Below are 22,443 nucleotides of genomic sequence, written 5' to 3'. Positions count from 1 at the left end.
TCAATGTAACCTCATTGACGTCATACAGCATTGTGCCAGGCATGATTTAGGGCTGAGTCTTGGTGTACGTAATGAATTATTCTGGTGTACACAGACAGGTGTACACAAACTTGTGTATAAGATCAGTCAAACTTTACCATCGGTAGATGCTATTAATCAGCTAGCTTCACACAATGCAATACATGTACAAAAAATGACATTAAACACGCACAAAATACGTTTGAATTTTTAATTTCAGATTAAAACAGTTGATCAAATGAATGAAAAGATTAAAACTAATAAAATGTCAACATTTTTCAGGAGTAGTATGTCACCTGTCAGTAAGTCACCTGTCAGTATGTCACCTGTCAGTATGTCACCTGTCAGTAAGTCATCTGTCAGTAAGTCACATGTCAGTAGGTCATCTGTCAGTCTCTTTAAACAGGCAACTGTACATAAGTAATCCTTGAAATTGATAGGTCAAGGTCAGTCTGTAATTTACATGTTGTATGCAAACGTTTTGCCTATATACAGAGGTGTTTTATGTACACTTTTCACGCTTCTCTATTTGTTCACATTTCCGTTATATGGTACCACTTTAAGCAGTAGTCAACACCGTTACCGGGACTGATATGCGGCCAGAATCTGAAGAGAAATACTTCAGCAGGGTTGTCGTGACATTCAGGGTTGTCGTGACATTCAGGGTTGTCGACATATGCGCTGTATAACAACGTATTTTGTGGTTTAGATAAACATTATCAGATGGGGTTTTCTGACATACCGGGTTGTCACAAATTGCCAGATGTGGTTGTGATTGGGGGGGGGGGGGGGTCACATGTCATCTTTTGTACCCACGACACAGGGGCAGCCCCATAAAGCTCCCTCCACTATTGCTGGTCTCTGGCCTTTTTTTCTTGGCAGTTCCCATGGTACCACGGTCAGGAACTGTTTTTATATGTCACATGTGGTTGTCACCAGCGTCACATGTGGTTGTCACCAGCGCCACATGTGGTTGTCACCAGCGTCACATGTGGTTGTCACCAGCGCCACATGTGGTTGTCACCAGCGTCACATGTGGTTGTCACCAGCGCCACATGTGGTTGTCACCAGCGTCACATGTGGTTGTCACCAACGTCACATGTGGTTGTCACCAGCGCCACATGTGGCTGTCAGACGACACAGTCTCTGGTGTGGTCTACCTGCTGCTGCTGCTGTAGCCGTCTCCTGGTCCGCTGATGGCGGTGGTTGAGGCTGAAGAAGGCGATGAAAGCTGTCGTCAGGCCGATAGAGAACTCCGTGGCCCTGGTGGTCAACAGAAACATGGGTTAAACATTAGCTAACCTTGGCTAACTAAAGCTACAGTTAAACCTTGTCTAACTAAACATACAGTTAAACCTTGGCTAGTCAGTTATTCGAGAGGAAACCAATAATAGATCCACCCAGATCCACCACCCACCCTACCACCATCCACCACCCACCAGATCCACCACACACCAGATCCACCAGATCCACTATCCACCAGATCCACCATCCACCAGATCCAATATCCACCATATCAACTACCCAACAGATCCCCAGATTCACCATCCACCAAATCCACCACCCACCAGATCCACCACCCACAAGATCCACCAGATCCACCACCCACCAGATTCACCACCCACCAGATCCACCAGATCCACCACCCACCAGATCCACCACCCACAAGATCCACCATCCACCAGATCCAATATCCACCAGATCCACCACCCACCAGATCCACCACCCACCACATTCACCACCCACCAGATCCACTATCCACCAGATACACCATCCACCAGATCCAATATCCACCAGATCAACTATCCACCAGATCCACCACATCCACAATCCACCACATCCACCATCCACTAGATCCACCACCCACCACCAACAAGATCTACCATCCACCAGATTAACTTTCCACCACCCACCAGATCCACCACCCACCAGATCCACCACCCACCAGATTCACCATCCACCAGATCAACCACCCACCAGATCAACCACCCACCAGATCATCCAGATCCACCACCCACCAGATCCACCACCCACCAGATCCACCACCCACCAGATCCACCACCCACCAGATCCACCACCCACCAGATCCACCACCCACCAGATCCACCACCCACCAGATCCACCACCCACCAGATCCACCACCCACCAGATCCACCACCCACAAGATCCACCACCCACCAGATCAACCACCCACCAGATCCACCACCCACCAGATCAACCACCAGATCAACCACCCACCAGATCAACCAGATCCACCACCCACCAGATCCACCACCCACCAGATCCACCACCCACCAGATCCACCACCCACAAGATCCACCACCCACCAGATCAACCACCCACCAGATCCACCACCCACCAGATCAACCACCAGATCAACCACCCACCAGATCAACCAGATCCACCACCCACCAGATCAACCAGATCCACCACCCACCAGATCCACCACCCACCAGATCCACCACCCACCAGATCCACCACCCACCAGATCCACCACCCACCAGATCCACCATCCACCAGATCCACCACCCACCAGATCCACCACCCACCAGATCCACCACCCACCAGATCAACCACCCACCAGATAAACCAGATCCACCACCCACCAGATCCACCACCCACCAGATCCACCACCCACCAGATCAACCACCAGATCAACCACCCACCAGATCAACCAGATCCACCACCCACCAGATCCACCAGATCCACCACCCACCAGATCCACCACCCACCAGATCCACCACACACCAGATCCACCACCCACCAGATCCACCACCCACCAGATCCACCATCCACCAGATCCACCACCCACCAGATCCACCACCCACCAGATCAACCACCCACCAGATCAACCAGATCCACCACCCACCAGATCCACCAGATCCACCACCCATCAGATCCACCATCCACCAGATCCACCACCCACCAGATCCACCACCCACCAGATCCACCAGATCCACCACCCACCAGATCCACCACCCACCAGATCCACCAGATCCACCACCCACCAGATCCACCACCCACCAAACCCACCACCCACCAGATCCACCACCCACCAGATCCACCATCCACCAGATCCACCATCCACCAGATCCACCACCCACCAGATCCACCACCCACCAGATCCACCATCCACCAGATCCACCATCCACCAGATCCACCACCCACCAGATCCACCACCCACCAGATCCACCACCCACCAGATCCACCACCCACCAGATCCACCAGATCCACCATCCACCAGATCCACCATCCACCAGATCCACCATCCACTAGATCCACCACCCACCAGATCCACCACCCACCAGATCCACCACCCACTAGATCCACCATCCACCAGATCTACCATCCACCAGATCCACCACCCACCAGATCCACCATCCACCAGATCCACCATCCACTAGATCCACCACCCACCAGATCCACCACCCACCAGATCCACCACCCACTAGATCCACCATCCACCAGATCTACCATCCACCAGATCCACCACCCACCAGATCCACCACCCACCAGATCCACCACCCACCAGATCCACCACCCACCAGATCCACCACCCACCAGATCCACCACCCACCAGATCCACCACCCACTAGATCCACCATCCACCAGATCTACCATCCACCAGATCCACCACCCACCAGATCCACCATCCACCAGATCTACCATCCACCAGATCCAACACTCACCAGATCCACCACCCACCAGATCCACCATCCACTACACTACTTTCCACTAGATTTTTTGTTTTAATCAGAAATAAATCACCTCTCGATTATATTTGTTTGACACTAAAAATGCGCCCCCCCCCACCCATCCCCTAATGATGTTAAGACAAGGACGAACCGATTTCGTTGACATAGCGATCAAACAAACATTTAAATCGCAATTTCTTTTTTACCCGCATCCGAAATTTATCTCTCCGAGATCCCTAGCCAGCAAAATAAATGTTTCTGGAGTAATTGTGTCAGATATAGATGCTCAAGTTTCTGGAGTAATTGTGTCAGATATAGATGCCCCAAGTTTCTGGAGTAATTGTGTCAGATATAGATGCCCCAAGTTTCTGGAGTAATTGTGTCAGATATAGATGCCCCAAGTTTCTGGAGTAATTGTGTCAGATATAGATGCCCCAAGTTTCTGGAGTAATTGTGTCAGATATAGATGCCCCAAGTTTCTGGAGTAATTGTGTCAGATATAGATGCCCCAAGTTTCTGGAGTAATTGTGTCAGATATAGATGCCCCAAGTTACTGGAGTAATTGTGTCAGATATAGATGCCCCACGTTTCTGGAGTAATTGTGTCAGATATAGATGCCACACGTTTCTGGAGTAATTGTGTCAGATATAGATGCCACAAGTTTCTGGAGTAATTGTGTCAGATATAGATGCCACACGTTTCTGGAGTAATTGTGTCAGATATAGATGCCACACGTTTCTGGAGTAATTGTGTCAGATATAGATGCCACAAGTTTCTGGAGTAATTGTGTCAGATATAGATGCCCCAAGTTTCTGGAGTAATTGTGTCAGATATAGATGCCACACGTTTCTGGAGTAATTGTGTCAGATATAGATGCCCCAAGTTTCTGGAGTAATTGTGTCAGATATAGATGCCCCACGTTTCTGGAGTAATTGTGTCAGATATAGATGCCCCAAGTTTCTGGAGTAATTGTGTCAGATATAGATGCCCCAAGTTTCTGGAGTAATTGTGTCAGATATAGATGCCCCAAGTTTCTGGAGTAATTGTGTCAGATATAGATGCCCCAAGTTTCTGGAGTAATTGTGTCAGATATAGATGCCACAAGTTTCTGGAGTAATTGTGTCAGATATAGATGCCACAAGTTTCTGGAGTAATTGTGTCAGATATAGATGCCCCGAGTTTCAAGATCTGGGAAAACTTTCCACGGGAAGTGACGTCAGATGTTGCTGAAACATGTCGTCAAGGACGCGCCGCTGTAATTGGGGGACGTAGCAACAGGAATCTTTTCAAAGCAGGCAATCAACGTCACTAATTACCCACGGCTAATTAGATGAACACTCGGAGAGACACCTCAGAAATAATTAAATTAAGAAAACTTTTGCTTACGTCAGGAAACTAAAGTAGAATTCTGTCGGTTCATACGGGGAGGGGGTGGGGGGAGAGGGAGGCTAATAGAAGTTAATAATTCATGGAGATATTTATAAAGAAAGGATATTCCGCAGGCTAAAATCTGTTGTAAAACTGTCACTAAATAGGGATTGGTGTGAAGGTGGCGATTGGTGGTGTGGGTGGTGGGTGGTGTGTGTGTGTTGGGTGGTGTGTGTGTGTGTGTGTGTGTTGGGTGGTGTGTGTGTGTTGGGTGGTGTGTGTGTGTTGGGTGGTGTGTGTCCTGTAATGTGTTAGTACGGTAGTGTGTGTGTCACATGATCTGTGCTTTAGGTAGTGTGTGTGTGTTGGGTGGTGTGTGTGTGTTGGGTGGTGTGTGTCCTGTAATGTGTTAGTACGGTAGTCTGTGTGTCACATGATCTGTGCTTTAGGTAGTGTGTGTGTGTTGGGTGGTTTGTGTGTGTGTGTGTGTGTGTGTGTGTGTGTCCTGTAATGTGTTAGTACGGTAGTGTGTGTGTGTCAAATGATCTGTGCTTTAGGTAGTGTGTGTGTTGGGTGGTGTGTGTGTGTTGGGTGGTGTGTGTGTGTTGGGTGGTGTGTGTGTGTCACATGATCTGTGCTTTAGGTAGTGTGTGTGGGGGGGGATGAGGCAGCTCAAGCAAATCTCTCCCCAAAGTTCCAGAAAGTCCCAATCAGAATGCCAGGCGGCAGTCCGGATCTTTTGCTGTCCGTTCACGTCACGATCCACCCCACCCCCCGCTCCCCCACCCCCGCTCCCCCACCCCCGCTCTCCCACCCTCGCCACACATATCCTCTGTGCTTAAAACATGGATTGGTTTCAATTAAACTTGGATTGGATGGGAATCACTGTCATTGGAAAACGTCACGTAATTTTCCGTCAAGTCGCTAGTTGATTTTTGCCTGGTGGATTTGTTTACACTAATTGTAATTAGAATGGTTGGGGTGCTAGGTTAAGTGTTGGTGGAGTGTTAGGTTAAGTTTTGGTGGAGTGTTGGTGGAGTGCCCGCTACTGATATATACTCTACTTTACCTACCGCTGATGCAATGACCCCCTCCCCCCTCCAATTAAGCCTCCTCAAATTGTACTGTTTACAAAAACCGAAATGGCCCCGAAATCCACAATTCTAGATGTTCTTCATTAAATGAGATGTGGGATGTTTTTATCAAGTGTTAAAGAAAACTTTAATAACAAATGTAGAGAGAACTTGCCGGTGAAGAACAGCCCCGAAAATCTGGCCAGTGCACTTTCTCACTTCTCGAGATCTAACGATTTGTTTCGCTACGGAGAGTTTTATTTCCACTTTTTTGGCTGGCCATTGATCTTGTCCAGTCTCAGAAATAAATTTGGTTTTCTGGCCATCTGACCCTGGACTGGGGAGGCGACTGGGGTAGCCACGTGACCTCAGCAGGGGGGGGGGGGGACAAACGGGGAGCCACATTGGCAGTCAGACTGGTAGCTTTGTGGTAGCCTTGTGGTAGTCTCAGCTATTATTTACAAAATATTTCTAACTTAAAAAAAAACTTACTAAGCCATGAATCCTTGCAGTCTATAAACAAAAGCAAGTGTCCAGATTGTAAATTTAGTGCATAGTTGTAATGTCAGGGGTGTCTTGCTTGAAGCGGTGCCACACTCTAAAGTCTACGAATGCCCTGGGGTCTGTGTGTGTTGGGGGGGGGGAGAATCTATACCCCCAGAGATATGAAAAGTCGAGTCAGACGATTTATCCAAGACGTCAAATACAAATTGGTGCTAAGTTTATTTTCTGCCTAGACCCCACCCACCCCCACCTCCCGCACAACCCACATTCGTCGTTTGTTTTTATTTACCGGCAGGTATAGTCAAAGCACACCACCACACCCACACACCACGACCTCACCCCCACACCATCAACCCCCCACACCACGACCCCACCCCCACCCCCACACCATAAACCCCACACACCTCGACCCCACCCCACACCATCAGCCCCACACCACGACCCCACCCCACACCATAAACCCCACACACCACGACCCCACCCCCACCCCCACACCATAAACCCCACACACCACGACCCCACCCCACACCATAAACCCCACACACCACGACCCCACCCCCACCCCCACACCATAAACCCCACACACCTCGACCCCACCCCACACCATCAGTTCCAACACCTCGACCCCATCCCATCAACCCCAACACTAAGACCCCACATCCACACCATCAAACCCCCACACCTCGACCCCACCCAAATATCATAAACCCCCCACACCTCGACCCCCCACACCATCAACCCCCCACACCACGATTCCACCTCCACACCACGTACTACGACCCCATCCTCACACCGTGAACACAAACATCACTCCCCCACTGACAACCCCCACACACCACCATGACGTATCCCCACACAAACCCAGACATTGTTTTGTTAATGCCACCATGTTTGTGTGTGTGTGTGTGTGTGTGTGTGTGTCAGAAGGGAGGGGGTCGGTGGATGGGCGGGGGCGACTTCAGCTTAATATCTTGGTCTTGTTATTGTGCTAGCTATTGACTGTCTTATTTAAATGTATGCAATAACATTCACAATTATTTAGGACTTTTTTTTGTTTGCTTTAGCACCCATTCTATGTAACGTTTGGTATTATTTAACGATTAAATAGTTTTTTTTAATAAGCCAATAGGGGCCACATTTGGTTTTGTCTTTACTTTGCAGTCGGGAAATAAATAAAGCGTGAGTGATCTCCCCTAAACTTTCTCGAATATTCTTATATAACACTTCGGGGGATAGCAACTCGGGGTATAGACATAATTTTTAATCAATTTTTAATTACTTAAACTTTTGGAAAATAGAATTGAATCTCGTAGAAATTTTGTTTTCATAAAAGAACGTTATAATAACAAGATTTTATGTAAAAATGCACTAAAAAGTAGAAAAAAAATTATACACTACTATTTCCAAAACTATAAAGAAAAGCCTGGGCTACTTTAGTATCTATTGGATACCTTTACTAATATTTAGGAAGAGACCCACGCTTTTCTTTATAGTTATTTAAATAGTAGTGTATAATTTATTTTCTACTTTTTAGTGCATTATTACATAAAAGCTTGCTATTAAAATGGTTTTTATGAAATTTTTGTTTAGTACTTTACATGTTTTATTTACAATAGAGTTACATGACTAAAAACCATTGCGCGCCTATTGATCGTGATGAAGTCTATTGAACGCGGTGACGCGTGTGGAGTAGTTGGATAGAACTGCCTACTAATTTGGTCAAAATTTTAATTAATTCATAAAAAAATTAATTAGGTATCCAATAAAGTCAAATTTAATGGTATGATGCATTGTCTTCATGTTTTGACCCACCTTCCAACTACGAACCGTATCTGTCAGTTAGAAGTGTCCGAAATTTCGCTCGGGCGTTTCGATCTAGACAGACAGAGGAATTGAGCTAAATAAAAGCTTGTAAAAAGAATTGCGCATCAAATGAACGGCAAACAATGTGTATAATTTTGCGGAATACTAGTACGCTACTTTATAAATTCATATGCGTTTTTGAGAAATCGGAATTAGCGTAAAGTACTACTTCCGGTCGACGACGGGAATTACTCAAAATTTAACAGAAGGCAGATAATTAGATCTTTTACTTATATGTGAAATTTCGTTTATCTATGTGAAACAGTACTCAAGTTATAGGCTTTCGAAAAAAAAAAGTAGAATAAGTTCCGCTTGCTTTTACTGGAAATCGCTGAATATAATACTTATATATGAAATTTCATCAGCCTAGCTGTACCGGCACTCAAGTTATAGTGTTCACAGACATACACACACAGATATACACATATACACACACAGACATACGGACAATATTGCAAAACTATGTTTTTCCGACTCAGGAACGTGTAAAACGTCTCTCGATTTCAATTTTTTGCACGATTACAATACTTCCTTTATACGAGAAAGTAAAAACAAAGAAATGTAAAAGATCGTGAAATATTTCTCCAGTAGTCTTAAAAGTATAACATTACAGGGAATGAACAGACGAACCAACAGACAGACGAACGAACAGACAGGAGGACAGATGGACCAACAGATGGACCAACAGACGGACTAACAGACGGACTAACACACTAACAGATGGACTAACAGACTAACAATTTGACGAACAGGACGCTCCATGTTCAGTTCCTACAGCCGTAAAAAAAAAAAACTTGCTTTAAGACAGAGAGATGAAGAGATAGTGTGTATTAATATTTTGGGCCCGTAAATCTCGGCAAATCTGACTACATTTTTTACTCCACCAGAATTTCCCTGATACGCGGACGAAAAAAAAAAACGTAAATGGAATCAAAGAAACCTCCACTCTCTAAGGGCAGGTCTCTCTAGCAGCCCCACCCCACTCCCGGGCTCAAATCTTAGCAGTCCCGGCACGATTCTATCGGAAAGTTCAGCTGTGCCGGAAAATTAGACCTTAATTTTTTCATTGACCGGAAGATGCCGGGCAGAAAGGCAATGTCATAATTCTATAACAAGTGATTTGGATGCGAGGGTGGGATGGTGGGGTGGGATGGTGGGGTGGGATGGTGGGGTGGGATGCTGGTGTGAGATGTGGGGGTGGGATGGTGGGGTGGGATGGTGGGGTGGGATGGTGGGGTGGGATGGTGGGGTGGGATGGTGGGGTGGGATGGTGGGGTGGGATGGGGTGGGATGGTGGGGTGGGATGGTGGGGAGGGATGCGAGAGTGGGATGCTGGGGGTGGGATGCTGGGGTGGGATGCGGGGGTGGGATGGTGGGGTGGGATGCGGGGGTGGGATGGTGGGGTGGGATGGTGGGGTGGGATGGTGGGGTGGGATGCGGGGGTGGGATGGTGGGGTGGGATGGTGGGGTGGGATGGTGGGGTGGGATGGTGGGGTGGGATGCTGGCCAAATAGAAATTGTAGCGAGTGATGGGCTTTTCATTTTCACTGATATAGTTTCGGGGGGGAGGGGGTTTACTAACTTGGACACTTGGTAGAGGGTTTGTTCATTTGTACAATTATAGGGAGGGTTCGTTTATTTGTACAATTATAGGGAGGGTTCGTTTATTTGTACACTAGTTGGGAGGGTTTGTTTCTACGCCAGTCAGGCCTACATTAGGCCAAAAACAAAAGAAAATGAACATGGTTTGGACAGTCTATGACTTAAACTTTTAAAAACACAGTTAGGCCTTTACTTTTAGTGAACGTTAATATCGGGTGTAGAGGTCAGGGGTGGCGTTCTTTAAATGGACACGTGTGGGAATCCAACTATTAGTGGGCCTCATAAAAGGTTGACACAAGAGGATGGAGGTGTGGTTTTTTGACGCTAATGCCGTGCCTACTGTTTTTAGCTGGGCCTAGTTTAACCTCTGTATGTTAGTGATAATCTCCTACATAGAGTGGTTTGAAATTCTTTGTTTTCTTTTTGCGTCTGTAATCCAACAAGTTCCAAGTCTTTATCGTCTGCTCTGTAACGACTACATTGGATCTATTGGATACTTATTTTGGTTCATTGTTGGTGTCAGTTTTGTTTTCGCACACGTTAGATAAATACTTGAATGACAGTGGGATCAATAATTATAAGGCTAGTGGTAGTGTGTCAGTCATTCCGTCATTCCGTCATCGCTATAGATTTTGGAACCATTAAAATAAACACATCACTTGCATTGCAGTGTCTTATTATAAGTAATATATTAGGGTCTGTTTATATATATACACACACACATATATATATATATATATATATATATATATATATATATATATTTATTTATTTATTTATTTATTTATTTAAATTTATTTCATAGTTTTTACTCTTTAGCATAACGTAAAGAAAATATTAAATACACTCAAATTGCTACAACATATTAAACGGATCAATGTCAAATATAATTTTTGTTTAGATTCTTAGAAAAAGTGGATACATTTTAATAATGATAATTAATTCAACTGTTTTGTAAATTTGCCAGCCAAGGGAGGTAATTTAAAATAAATTCAACTCACGTTAATAAACAAAATGTGAATGCAAATCTCCAAGAGTGAATTATTGTTGGAGTAATATAATTAGCAAAATGTGAATGCAACTTCTGCAGACGTGTAAAAGGACATTATTGTTGAAATATTATAATTAGCATGGATTGATAAAAGGCTTTTATTTATATTATTCACTGAACGTACTGTTTACTAATTATAATTTTTAATCAACTATTCCTCACTAATATACAGGCGTCATCGCGTTCATTAGGTGCGCAATGGTTTGAGTCATGAAACTCTATTGTACTTTAAAAAAATTTAAAGTACTGAAAAAAAGCATGAATTGATAAAGTGCAATATGGTAGGTAATACACGGATATTTTAAATACTGCCTTTTATTTATTTTATACACTGAACGTACTGTTTACTAATTATTATTCTATCTTTCGTTTTGCGGACAAGCTGGGGTTTTTATAGTAATTCACCGAGTCAGGCGCGTCCACCGGCGCTCGGACAGGGTGCGATTTGCCGCCGAGGGCTAGACTGTGATCACTATGTGTTTATGTTGTGTTAATGTTATGAGTGTTGTGTTTGTTTTTTCGTATGTGTTTTTTTTGCGTTTGTGTTTGCAATGTGTTTGTGTTTTCATTTGTGCTTTTTTTTCGTTTGTTTTTTCTTTTGCGTTTGTGTTTGTGTTGCGTTTATGTTTTCGTTTGTTTTTGCATTGTATTTGTGTTTTCTTTTATGTTTGTGTTGCAATTGTTTCTTCTTTTGTGTTTGTGTTTGTGTGTTGCTTCTGTGTTTTCGTTTGTGTTTGCATTGTGTTTGTGTTTTCTTTTGTATTGGAGTTTTCTTTTGTTTTTGTGTTTGTGTTTTCTTTTGTGTTTGTGTTGGTAAATTTAAAAACGATTTACCGTGGCGGATCACGGGTATGCAGCTTGTAAGTATATGTTCTGATTCAGAGGTTTGAGATTTCTATAGGCCTAAAGTAAAAAGCAATTTATTTAGTACTACACGTTGGCGGATCTCGGATATATATATATATATATATATATATATATATATATATATATATATATATATATATATATATATATATATATATCAGAGGCCCCCAAAAAGTAAAGTTTCAGCCCGGGGACCCTCCCAAGCTTAATCAGCCCCATATAACCACATACTTACCCCATATACCCACGTTGTACTTACCCCATATACCCACCTACTTACCCCATATACCCACATACTTACCCCATATAACCACATACTTACCCCATATACCCACGTTGTACTTACCCCATATACAAACATACTTACCCCATATACCCACGTACTAACCCCATATACCCACGTTGTACTTACCCCATATACCCACATACTTACCCCATATACCCACATACTTACCCCATATACCCACATACTTACCCCATATAACCACATACTTACCCCATATACCCACATACTTACCCCATATACCCACATACTTACCCCATATACCCACATACTTACCCTATATACCCACATACTTACCCCATATACCCACGTACTAACCACATATACCCACTTACTTACCCCATATACCCACATACTTACCCCATATACCCACATACTTACCCCATATACCCACCTACTTACCCCATATACCCACATACTTACCCCATATACCCACGTTGTACTTACCCCATATACCAACTTACCCCATATACCCACATACTTACCCCATATACCCACATTCTTACCCCATATACCCACATACTTACCCCATATACCCACGTACTAACCACATATACCCACTTACTTACCCCATATACCCACGTTGTACTTACCCCTTATACCCACATACTTACCCCATATACCCACCTACTTACCCCATATACCCACATACTTACCCCATATACCCACCTACTTACCCCATATACCCACATACTTACCCCATATACCCACATTCTTACCCCATATACCCACATACCTACCCCATATACCCACCTACTTACCCCATATACACCACATTCTTACCCCATATACCCACATTCTTACCCCATATACCTACATACTTACCCCATATACACACCTACTTACCCCATATACCCACATACTTACCCCATAACCCACTTACTTACCCCATATACCCACGTACTGACTCCATATACCCACATACTTACCCCATATACCCACCTACTTACCCCACATACCCACGTACTTACCCCACATACCCACATACTTACCCCATATACCCACCTACTTACCCCATATACCCACTTACTTACCCCATATACCCACATACTGACCCCATATACCCACATACTTACCCCATATACCCACATACTTACCCCATATACCCACATACTTACCCCATATACCCACGTTGTACTTACCCCATATACCCACATACTTACCGAAATATGGTATGAAATATGAGCCAGGGCCAGGGGTCGGGTCTAGGGATCGTGCCGAGGACCCCATAGACCCCAAAGACCGTGTAGAGCTGCAGCAGACAAGCGAACATGAAGAGAAAAGTGAGGAAGTAGGTCAGATGGACGGCGCGCTGGACTACTTTACTCTGGCGGATCCTGAAGAGACTGAGTGCCGCCGGCATCATTGTTCTCATCCGCTCCGACAAGCCGGCGCTGGTGGTCGATTCATCATCCGAATGGGAGGGCGTTGACCTCTGCGATGAGAGATCGCCGCTTAGATGAGCCACATCATCACGTGACGAGGGCTGGCGATGTAACGAATTACTGGCCTTGCTGAAGGTGGTGCAGTAGAAAATGTTCTCCGTGTCGGCCAGGTAGCCGTTGTCCCTGGGGGAGCCGCTGGCGTGATCCAGGTGATTGCTGATGGTCTGCTCGGCCTGGGCTAGAACCTCGTACTGGTGGGCGAGTCTCTGGCCGGCTGTAGCACAGACCGACCGCTCACATGTGTCCTCGGGCCAACTCTCCGCCGGGAAGTCCGTGCCCACGGTGGGCGTGGCTGCCTCCAGGGCGGCGGTGTCGGGGGGCGCGGGGGGCTGTGTGTGGGGGGTCGGGCTGGGGTTGTCCCCCTCGTCATCCTCGTCCAGGCTGTCTCGCGGCTCGCACTTGATGACCTCGTTCAGGGTGTTCCACGCCTCGGTGGAGCGGACATCCGGTGGCTGGAGTAGCGGCAGTTCCGGTACGGTGCCGTACGCCACATCGACGAGGTTGTCGCCCGTGTGGGTGGGGGTCAGATAGTGGGTGGAGCTTCCCTGGTAGGCGACACTGTAGGACCCCACGGCCTCCACGGTGGAGAGCGCGGCTGTTCCCGGAGAGATCGTCTCGTGTTTCGCATCACGCCCGCTTTTTGAGCGCGTTTTTGTCTCACCGGTAGCCGGTTTTTTCCGTGTTTGGTCGTCTGCTAGAGGCAGGGGCACGTAGGGACCTGAGCTCTTTGATTTCATCCTGCTGCTCTTTGTCTTCTGCACGTGCTTGTAGCCCTTCTTTTGACGCCGCGAGTTATCGTCCTTGGACGTCTCGACGTCAGTCGAACTCGTCGAGACGTCATCGTCGTCGGTTGCTATGGTAACCATCATGTGATCTTTTTCCGAGATCTTGAGCTTTGGGCGGGAAAGACGAAGGTTGCTGTTGGGTTTGTGGGGTGGGGGTGGGGCGGGGTTGATCTCCGCACATACCGGAAGTGTGACGGGAAATGGCGGGGAGTCGGGTGTGGTGGCCGGGAAATCCACGTGACCGATGGCGTCAGTGGGGGTGGTCGCCCCGTTCGTGTTGCCCCGCCTGTTGTTGCTGAAGGCGTTCAGCTCCTTGCGTGCTCGTTTGGTCTCAGTGGCGTACTGTGTGAGTCTGTGGATAGAATACAGGTGGGTCATACAGGTGTGTCATACTGGTGGATCATACAGGTGTGTGTGTGTCATACAGGTGTGTCATACATATGTGTCATACATGTGTGCCATACAGGTGTGTTATACAGGTGTGTCATACAGGTGTGTCATACAGGTGTGTCATACAGGTGTCATACAGGTGTGTCATACAGGTGTGTCATACAGGTGTCATACAGGTGTGTCATACAGGTGTGTCATACAGGTGTCATACAGGTGTGTCATACAGGTGTGTCATACAGGTGTCATACAGGTGTGTCATACAGGTGTGTGTGCCATACAGGTGTGTCATACAGGTGTGTCATACAGGTGTGTCATACAGGTGTGCCATACAGGTGTGTCATACAGGTGTCATACAGGTGTGTCATACAGGTGTGTCATACAGGTGTGTCATACAGGTGTGTCATACAGGTGTGTCATACAGGTGTGTCATACAGGTGTCATACAGGTGTGTCATACAGGTGTGTCATACAGGTGTGTCATACAGGTGTGTCATACAGGTGTGTCATACAGGTGTGTCATACAGGTGTGTGTGCCATACAGGTGTGTCATACAGGTGTGTCATACAGGTGTCATACAGGTGTGTCATACAGGTGTGTCATACAGGTGTGTCATACAGGTGTGTCATACAGGTGTGTCATACAGGTGTGTCATACAGGTGTGTGTGCCATACAGGTGTGTCATACAGGTGTGTCATACAGGTGTCATACAGGTGTGTCATACAGGTGTGTCATACAGGTGTGTCATACAGGTGTGTCATACAGGTGTGTCATACAGGTGTGTCATACAGGTGTGTCATACACCTATATACAAACCTGTACGACACACCTGTGTGACAGAACTCACCTGAAGCCGCTACAGATGAACGTGATACTGAGGTACAGCGCCCAGGCTATGAAACAGCCGCTGTCTAACAGCAGCAGCAGCTTGAGTGAGCGCTCGAATGAGACGAGGGACTCAATGATGACCACGAGGAACAGGTAGGTCAAGGTGCACCCCATCAACCAGCTCAAACTCCTGACCTTGCTGTTGCCCACGTCGACCTTGGTCACACGGAGCAGCATGACCTGCCAGATAAGCCAGATGCATGACGTCACACATCGATCACACACATTCAGATTGCATTACATTACGCATGCGCAGTCTCCCAGCGAAGAAAAAGAATTTCATTTCCTGCTATAAAGTACAAAAGCCGGGATTGATGCGCCGTGTGTACCGGAGCCAATGAAATTCTGGCCCCGGCTCATGAGCTGACGGCTCTGTTTATAGTCAGACGTGTAACGAAATATTGATTGGCTCCACCCGGTGGTGGATCTTCGGGATTAGAACTTGTGCAAGATATGTGTCTGCTGTTTGGTGTCAAGTACAGACTGACCAACAGTTCAACTGACCAACAGTTCAACAAACTGACCGACAGTTCAACAAACTGACCAACAGTTCAACAAACTGACCAACAGTTCAACAAAAGGACCAATAGTTTAACAAACAGTTCAACAAACTGACAAACATTTCAACAAACTGACCAACAGTTTAACAAACGGACCAACAGTTTAACAAACTGACCGACACTTAAACTGACAAACAGTTCAACAAACTGACCAACAGTTCAACAAACTGACCAACAGTTCAACAAACTGACCAATAGTTTAACAAACAGTTCAACAAACTGACCAACAGTTCAACAAACTGACCAACAGTTCAACAAACGGACCAATAGTTTAACAAACAGTTCAACAAACTGACCAACAGTTCAACAAACTGACCAATAGTTTAACAAACAGTTTAACAAACTGACCAACAGTTCAACAAACTGACCAACAGTTCAACAAACTGACCAATAGTTTAACAAACAGTTCAACAAACTGACCAACAGTTCAACAAACTGACCAACAGTTCAACAAACGGACCAATAGTTTAACAAACAGTTCAACAAACTGACCAACAGTTCAACAAACTGACCAATAGTTTAACAAACAGTTTAACAAACTGACCAACAGTTCAACAAACTGACCAACAGTTCAACAAACGGACCAATAGTTTAACAAACAGTTCAACAAACTGACCAACAGTTCAACAAACTGACCAATAGTTTAACAAACAGTTCAACAAACTGACCAACAGTTCAACAAACTGTTCAACAAACTGACCAACAGTTCAACAAACTGACCAACAGTTTAACAAACTGACCAACAGTTCAACAAACTGTTCAACAAACTGACCAACTGTTCAACAAACTGACCAACAGTTTAACAAACTGACCAACAGTTCAACAAACTGACCAACAGTTCAACAAACTGACCAACACTTCAACAAACTGTTCAACAAACTGACCAACAGTTCAACAAACTGACCAACAGTTTAACAAACTGACCAACAGTTCAACAAACTGTTCAATAAACTGACCAACTGTTCAACAAACTGACCAACAGTTTAACAAACTGACCAACAGTTCAACAAACTGACCAACAGTTCAACAAACTGTTCAACAAACTGACCAACAGTTTTACAAACTGACCAACAGTTCAACAAACTGTTCAACAAACTGACCAACTGTTCAACAAACTGACCAACAGTTTAACAAACGGACCAACAGTTCAACAAACGGACCAACAGTTCAACAAACGGACCAAAACTTTGCCGACGTTGTCAGACAACTCTGTCTTGACGTACACACACACACACACAAACACATACACAAACACACACACACACACATACACAAACATACACACATGAGTTATCTCCCTTGGCTCCCTCGTAAAATAAACATACTAGTTATCTACCCTATCTACTACGCTAAAATCAATAGTTATCGCCCCTACTACAGACATGAAATAGTGAATTTAGATGACACTGAATGACATAGGATGACAGATGCAATTAGATGACATACGGAATTAGATGGCATTAGATATGTGACATTATATGACAACAGATGATATTATATGACGTTAGATGACACTAACCTGAGTGAGACCGTAGCAGGCACAAAACAAGGGATACACCCCCTGCGTCAAAATTCCGACGACTAATTCCGGCATCCGGCTTTTATATCCGTACGGATCAAGCAGCATGAAGAGCGCACGTAGCAGACCGGAAGTGGCCAGCAGCAGCAGCGTGTTGAACACAATCTTCAACTTCCGGACCCGCAACCGGAAGCGGATGAAGACGGCGGCGCTGACCACCGTCAGGATCAGAAACAGGACAGAGAACCCGTACACGTGCAGTTCCCACCAGACGCCCCACCTCTCCAGCGCCACCCCCCAGTCGGGGAGCGGGGTGAGGCTCTTGACTTGCTGCAGCTTCTCCACGCTGGAGTTGGACCGGTCCCCCTCCCGGGGCGTGCCCGGGACCACGCCCTCCTGCTGGGTGGGACGGGAGACGTTCCATGACCCCGTGTAGAGGTCATCCCGTGACCCCGTGTAGAGGTCATGGCGGACGAGGCTCCGGATGTGACGGTTGAAAGATGGCGGACTGTAAGGTGAGTCCAGCAGAAACGACATACCATCCTGCTTTTATTTCAGAGGCCGAGGTTCAAAACCCACCACAGCAAGTCGCCACGTCTGGAAGACAAGGGACAACTTGTTAGACGTCAGTCATGGTTGTATTCGGTGATGTGTGTGGGTCGTATTCGGTGATGTGTGTGGGTCGTATTCGGTGATATGTGTGGGTCGTATTCGGTGATGTGTGTGGGTCGTATTCGGTGATGTGTGGGGATCGTATTCGGTGATATGTGGGGATCATATTCGGTGATATGTGTGGGTTGTATTCGGTGATGTGTGGGTTGTATTCGGTGATGTGTGGGTTGTATTCGGTGATGTGTGGGGATCGTATTCGGTGGTGTGTGAATCGTATTCGGTAATATCTTTGAATCGTATTCGGTGGATAATATTCTGTGATATTGTGAATCGTATTCGGTGTGGATCGAGTTTTTGAATGGATTGTATTCAGAATTGTATTCGGCTACATTTATGGATCGTATTTATTACGTGGAGTTTTATTCGATGCCGTTATCATCAATGTGAGGGTGATTGTATTTTGTGTGGTGGGGGATGTAAGGGCGATTGTATTTTGTGAGGTGGGGGATGTAAGGGCGATTGTATTTTGTGAGGTGGGGGATATAAGGGCGATTGTATTTTGTGAGGTGGGGGATATAAGGGCGATTGTATTTTGTGAGGTGGGGGATGTATTCGATTAATTGTGATTGTAGATGTAATAGATCACAAGTGTCAATCGTATTCTATTAACGTCACACGTTACTAAGTTCGTCACTTTTTATGGGGCACACTGTACTACATAGTTCATTACCAGAAAATATCAATCATTTAAGTAAAAAATGAAATTGTTCAGTGAGCATGCGTTCATGTTTTTTAGACAAAATGACCTACAACAAGACCTATAACATTACCTACAACAAGACATAGGTCTACAACAAAACCTAGACCTACAACAAGACCTACAACAAGACCTACAACAAGACCTACAACATGACCTACAAAAAGACCTACAACGACCTACAACATGACCTACAAAAAGACCTACAAAAAGACCTACAGAAAGGACCAACTAGATTAACAGACACGAACAACCAGATGAATACACCTCGATGAGCTGACCATGCTGAATGCACGCCCAATCTAGAACATTCCATCCCCGTCCAATCTAGAACATTCCATCCCCGTCAACCTGTCTGGCCACCACGTCCAGACATGGCCAGATTTTGTGACAAGACAACATTTCTGGCAGGAAATCTCAACACCCCCCAACCCCACCCCACCTCACTCCAACTCACCCCCAACCCACCCCCAACTCACCCCCAACCCACCCCCACCACTGACTTGTCATGTACATTCAGCAGGCCTGGTCGAACACAAAATATCAGCAGTCACCATCCAACGTTTGACACAGCACAGCAGAATAGAGACACGTAAACTAGACACGTAAACTAGACACGTAAACTAGACACGTAAACTAGACACGTAAACTAGACACGTAAACTTGACACGTAAACTAGACACAGAAACTGGACACGTAAACACAAAATAAATGAAGCAGCTTTACTATAAATAAACCTTTTTAAAACAGACGAATAGTTGGACGGCCAGAATACAGATGGTGTTTGATTGGACGGCCAGAATACAGATGGTGTTTAATTGGACGGCCAAAGAAAGCCACCCTACCTCCACGCTATAAAGTTGCGTTCACGATAAAACTAAAGAATCTTCTCAATACAATAAAAGAAGGCAATTCTTCTACATTCATCAATAAAACACGCGATATCATTAATTATGGTTGTAATTACATAAAAACTAGTTGTATGTGCAGCTATTTGACGTCATCGCCTCCTTTCAACAGACTGAGAACAATGACGTCACAGCATATATTGATAAACGATCTACAAAATGAAACATTGATTAACAGCCCGTCAAGTCACGGTCGACTGGTTTCTAGTTTTACTGCCTCCTTTGTTAATCAACGGCAACAGTGAGAGTGTGACGTCACGGCAACATTGAGAGTATGACGTCAACGGCAACATTGAGAGTGTGACGTCAACGGCAACATTGAGAGTGTGACATCAACGGCTACATTGAGAGTGTGACGTCAACGGTAAAATTGAGAGTATGACGTCACGCAGAATTACATTTTGATTGGCTGGTGAAAATAAACGGAATTTTACGGTTCTAGAGTTACATCAGTAACATTGTTACATTCCCAGGCTATTTTCTGTGTAAACCATCAATTGTAGATGGTTGCCGTGTGATGGACTGTTATAGACCGTGATGACGTCAGCAATTGCATTAATATATCTAACTGCACAAAGGGGAATCAGGGGAAGTAAGACATTCTACCTTCTAGAATCGAGGGAAGTAAGAAACCCACCTTCTAGAATCAGGGGATAGGATGACCTAATGACTGTATCTACTGGATGACCTAATGACCGTACCTACTAGATGACCTAATGACTGTATCTGCTGGAAGACCTAATGACCGTACCTACTGGATGACCTAATGACTGTATCTACTGGATGACCTAATGACTGTATCTACTAGATGACTTAATGACCTTTTGTTAGATGACCTAATGACCGTACCTACTAGATGACCTAATGACTGTATCTACTGGATGACCTAATGACCGTACCTACTGGATGACCTAATGACTGTACCTATTACATGACCTAATGACTGTACCTACTGGATGACCTAATGACTGTATCTACTGGATGACCTAATGACTGTACATACTGGATGACCTAATGACTGTACCTACTAGATGACCTAATGACTGTACCTACTGGATGACCTAATGACCGTTTGTTAGATGACCTAATGACTGTATCTACTGGATGACCTAATGACTGTACCTACTGGATGACCTAATGACCGTTTGTTAGATGACCTAATGACTGTATCTACAGGATGACCTAATGACTGTACATACTGGATGACCTAATGACCATTTGTTAGATGACCTAATGACTGTACCTACTAGATGACCTAATGACTGTACATACTGGATGACCTAATGACCGTTTGTTAGATGACCTAATGACTGTATCTGCTGGATGACCTAATGACTGTACATACTGGATGACCAAATGACCGTTTGTTAGATGACCTAATTACTGTATCTACTGGATGACCTATCTATAGACCTTAGCTGAAGATACGAGTCGAGAGGTAAGTAATTAAGTCTGGCTTTTAAGCGGCGGGTAGGGTAGGAAAAGGTCGGGGAGGGACGGGGAGATGGTAATCTTGTTTTAACTAATGGAAAGTTCTAGACATGGGCTTATAAATCCCCGAGTGGTTTCTCTTGGTTTACTTCAGTATAGTAGTACAGCCTGTGGTCTGTTCTGTGTAGTGGTCAGTTTAGTGGTCAGTTCTGTGTAGTGGTCAGTTCTGTGTAGTGGTCAGTTCTGTGTAGTGGTCAGTTTAGTGGTCAGTTCTGTGTAGTGGTCAGTTCTGTGTAGTGGTCAGTTTAGTGGTCAGTTCTGTGTACTGGTCTGTTCAGTGGTCAGTTCTGTGTAGTGGTCAGTTTAGTGGTCAGTTCTGTGTAGTGGTCTGTTCTGTGTAGTGATCGCTTCTGTGTAGTGGTCAGTTATATGTAGTGGTCAGTTCTGTGTAGTGGTCAGTTCTGTGTAGTGGTCAGTTTAGTGGTCTGTTCCGTGTAGTGGTCAGTTCTGTGTAGTGGTCAGTTCTGTAGTGGTCAGTTCTGTGTAGTGGTCAGTTTAGTGGTCAGTTCTGTGTAGTGGTCAGTTCCTTGTAGTGGTCAGTTTTGTGGTCTGTTCTGTGTAGTGGTCTGTTCTGTGTAGTTATCACTTCTGTGTAGTGGTCAGTTCTGTGTAGTGGTCAGTTTAGTGGTCAGTTCTGTGTAGTGGTCAGTTCCTTGTAGTGGTCAGTTTTGTGGTCTGTTCTGTGTAGTGGTCTGTTCTGTGTAGTGATCACTTCTGTGTAGTGGTCAGTTCTGTGTAGTGGTCAGTTCTGTGTAGTGGTCAGTTCCG

The 22,443-nt window shown here is 45.4% G+C and overlaps 1 protein-coding gene across 1 annotated transcript in view; it reads right to left on the bottom strand.

Moving 5' to 3' along the window:
• Positions 1-1,103: 1,103 nt before the first annotated feature.
• Positions 1,104-22,443, bottom strand: part of LOC131943989 (uncharacterized) — a 48,289-nt gene continuing 26,949 nt past the window's right edge. Inside the window, exons 2-5 of the mRNA XM_059304416.1 lie at positions 17,908-18,504; positions 15,788-16,008; positions 13,488-14,906; positions 1,104-1,281 (exon numbers count right to left, since the gene is read on the bottom strand). Of these exons, the coding sequence (XP_059160399.1) occupies positions 1,149-1,281; positions 13,488-14,906; positions 15,788-16,008; positions 17,908-18,444 (2,310 nt within the window). The 5' untranslated portion in view covers positions 18,445-18,504 and the 3' untranslated portion in view covers positions 1,104-1,148. The remainder of the gene's footprint in view (positions 1,282-13,487; positions 14,907-15,787; positions 16,009-17,907; positions 18,505-22,443) is intronic.

This window comes from Physella acuta, unplaced genomic scaffold (genome assembly GCF_028476545.2).
Source record: "Physella acuta isolate Inbredline_101_S28 unplaced genomic scaffold, ASM2847654v3 ptg000476l, whole genome shotgun sequence".
NCBI lineage: Eukaryota > Metazoa > Mollusca > Gastropoda > Physidae > Physella > Physella acuta.
Note: the sequence above shows the minus strand (reverse complement) of the source record. Positions and strands in the feature narration are given on the sequence as shown.